The sequence below is a fragment of the Fukomys damarensis genome, unplaced genomic scaffold (genome assembly GCF_012274545.1).
Source record: "Fukomys damarensis isolate Sample0158 unplaced genomic scaffold, DMR_v1.0_HiC HiC_scaffold_39, whole genome shotgun sequence".
In the NCBI taxonomy this organism is placed as follows: Eukaryota; Metazoa; Chordata; class Mammalia; order Rodentia; family Bathyergidae; genus Fukomys; species Fukomys damarensis.
In genome coordinates, this window is record NW_022900951.1 from 1,049,380 (window position 1) to 1,052,483 (window position 3,104).

At 56.4% G+C, this 3,104-nt stretch overlaps 1 protein-coding gene across 1 annotated transcript in view; it reads right to left on the reverse strand.

Moving 5' to 3' along the window:
• LOC104849635 (arylsulfatase D) overlaps window positions 1–3,104 on the reverse strand; it is a 14,037-nt gene that overhangs the window by 9,230 nt on the left and 1,703 nt on the right. Inside the window, exons 2-4 of the mRNA XM_033760247.1 lie at window positions 2,445–2,495; window positions 1,048–1,197; window positions 6–53 (exon numbers count right to left, since the gene is read on the reverse strand). Of these exons, the coding sequence (XP_033616138.1) occupies window positions 6–53; window positions 1,048–1,197; window positions 2,445–2,494 (248 nt within the window). The 5' untranslated portion in view covers window position 2,495. The remainder of the gene's footprint in view (window positions 1–5; window positions 54–1,047; window positions 1,198–2,444; window positions 2,496–3,104) is intronic.

Genomic DNA, 3,104 nt, shown 5'->3' on the forward strand with positions numbered 1-3,104 from the left:
GATGCTGGGTGAGCCGCAGGCCCTCGTCCGCCAGGCGGTCGATATTCGGGGTCCTGGGGAAACGGGAGAAACGCAACCGGACGGACCTGGTGTGGCGCTCCAGGGAGAGAAGCGGAAACTGAGCAGGGCGTGGGGGCGCCCGCCTTCGGACCCCGGCGCTCCGGGAGGGAGGCTGAGGCAGGAGGGTCCCGAGGAGAAGCCCAGCCCTGCCATGTAGTGACTTTGACGCGACCCCGTGTTCGGGGGGAGAAATCTAAACGGTGCTGGGTCCGGCCCTGGGTGAAGCCCTCATTTCCCGGAATGCACCTCGGACTGCGACTCCCGGGCACCAGTTGGGTAGCGACTGCCTGTAACTAATCTATTTATTTCCTCATTGGTACAGGGCATCTCGCTCAGCCAGGTCCCCACACAGGAAATCACGGCCTCACGCGCTTGCTAAGTGGCCCAGGCTGGCTCCAGACACCCTCCTGCCTCAGCCGACCAGAGGGTTGGGATGATGGGAGGGCTCCCCCAGGCCTGGCTCCCTGTGTCCTCACACGCACGTCCCTCTGTGTGTGTCCACATCCTCCCATCCTTTCTCAGTAGGATGCAGGCTCAGGGGCTCAAAGCCACCCTGGGGACTCAGTTTACCTCCACAACTCTAAGACCCTGTATTCGTACAGTGGAAGCTTGAGATCCTGGGGTCAGAGAGTCAGTCAACGAACACCCAGTCTCCACACAGCCACGGACTGAGGTCCAGGGTGCTAGGATTTAGGAGTTCTCAGGGCGCGACTGACCCTACAGCCATCACTGACAGCCTCTGAGATGAGGTCTCCTAACTAGGGTGGCCCCAAATCCAACAACAGCATCCTCAGGAGAGACAGAGCAGGAGGCACACAGAGGAGGAGCCGAGTGGAGATGAAGTCGGAGACTGCCCCAGGAGGAGGCAGAGGCAGGAGGGTCTCGCCGGGAGCCTGTGGATGCCTCTGTCTCAGCCTCCTGGGCTCCAGGACAGGAATTCCTGGACGCTCTCTGGGCTGGAGAGCTCCGCCCCAGAGCCCAGCACACCTCAGAGTGTGGTTCCCGTAGCAGCCCAGGTCCCCGATGCCCAGGTCATCCGCCAGGATCAGCAGGAAGTTCGGTCTTGGGGCTCTGCTGGCCTCGGCCCCGCAGCTCCACAGGAGGAGGCCCAGGAGGAGGGGTCGCAGTGTGGGGCCTCTGGGAGGAAACACAGGCAGCGGTGAACGCCTGGGGTGGGCGTGCGGCAGGGGCAGGGGCAGGGGCAGGGGCAGGGGCAGGGGCAGGGTGCGCCTGACCGGGCGGGAGGAAGACGGCGCCTTTGGGGACAGAACCATCGAGGGGGAGGTGGCCAAGGGCCTCGGAGTTGGGCCCAGCCAAACCACTGGTCCCGTAGATGGGGCCAAAACGGTCGATTGGAGGGACCCTGCGTACGCAGCAAGAGCGAGCCCACTGACGCCGGCGAGATTTCCAACAGCTGGAGACCCCCAGCAGGTTAGGCCTGAAACCTCAGACAATTCCAGTCCTTGATAAAACAGCCCACGATTAAGTATAATGTACAAAGGAAGCATCGATCCCAACATTGATATAATGTACAAAGGAAGCATCGATCCCAACATTGATCCGTAGCCCCACCCACCCGTCCATCCGCCCGTCCATCCGCCCGTCCATCCACCCGTCCATCCATTTTTCATCAGTGTAACAATTGTTCTGATTGAAAAGAATTAACACCATAAATTAAATAATTATAAAAGCGTGTCTTCAATGGTTACTTAAAACTGATGAATTATTTATCTGTGGAATTTTTCCCGTTAATATTTTTGAGTAATGAGTTACTAAGGCTTCAGAAACTCGTAACCAGACATGCAGTGTTGCTTGGTTTCCCGTGTGACTTGAGAGGAGCCCAAAGTAGAAATAAATTAAAAAAGAAAACGGAAGATCGATAATAGGGAACAGGGTGGTCGATGTTTTCAAAAGTTAAGGAGAAAAAGAGATTCAGGGAGAACAGCGGACACGGAGGAAAAAAAAATTAAACTGTGTTCCGTACGTGGACCAACTCCCCGCCGGGAATGTGAACATTAGGCACTGAAAATAAGGACTAATAAAAATAAAACAATTTTAAAAATAACTGAATAAAAGCAGGACTGTTGTAACTACGGAACCATCGCTCTGTGTTTTGTTATTTCTGGTTTTCCCCTTGCTTTTTGATCCCATTCCTTAGAGGTCCTCGGGGAAGAGGTCTCCAGAGCCGCTGCAGAGCGGCCGGAGCGTGGGGGGAGAGGGGGTGCACTGCTGCCGAGCATCTGGGGGGCGGTCGTGGCCACGTGTCTTTAATGTAAAAAAATAATTAAAAAAAATTTAAACATTCACCAAGTATTTCGGTCACCTCTTGTATATTCCTGCCCAGCAAGCTGGTTTCTGCCCAAAGACAAAACATACACACTTACACAGCAGATTGGCTTTTCTTGGACCTGCCGGCGTCCGGAGAAGGTCTCATCCTAGGAAGGAGACAAGGCCTTGGGGTGTGCAGAGCACTTCCCAGAGGCGGCGAAATCTCTTCGCGTAATAAATTATCTTACTTTACAAGATCGCCCTATTTTGTGATCACGCCATGTCTATTTTTTACCACTGCATTCAAATGCGATTAATGGGCCGGGCCTGGTTGGGCTCGCCCGTCATCCCGGCACGTGGGAGGCTGAGGCAGGAGGGTCCCCTTGCGCTCAGTGCCAGACTGGGCTGCACAGTGAGCTCATGTCCAACCTGAACTGTTCATAGCAAGACCTTGTCCCCCAAACTCGCAAGCAATTAATAAAATAAAGGACAGTTCATGAGCAGTCACGCCAGAACCCATCCCCGACAACCAGCCAGTCCCTTTTCCTGTGGTGACCGCCGTGCCCGCCTCCAGTTTGGCTCCTGGACTCCTGGGGTGTCTTCCTGTCCCTTGGGAAGCGCAGGCTGGGGCCCTGCCCTAAAGGCCAAGTGCGGGGTGGCGGGGACCCCAGACTGCTCGGTGACCCGGGGCGAGGAGGACAGCAGAGGAGGCCGGGGCGCAGGGCGGGCCCTGTGCTGTCCGTGTCCAAAACCGGGGACTCCGGACGGCGGCGGGC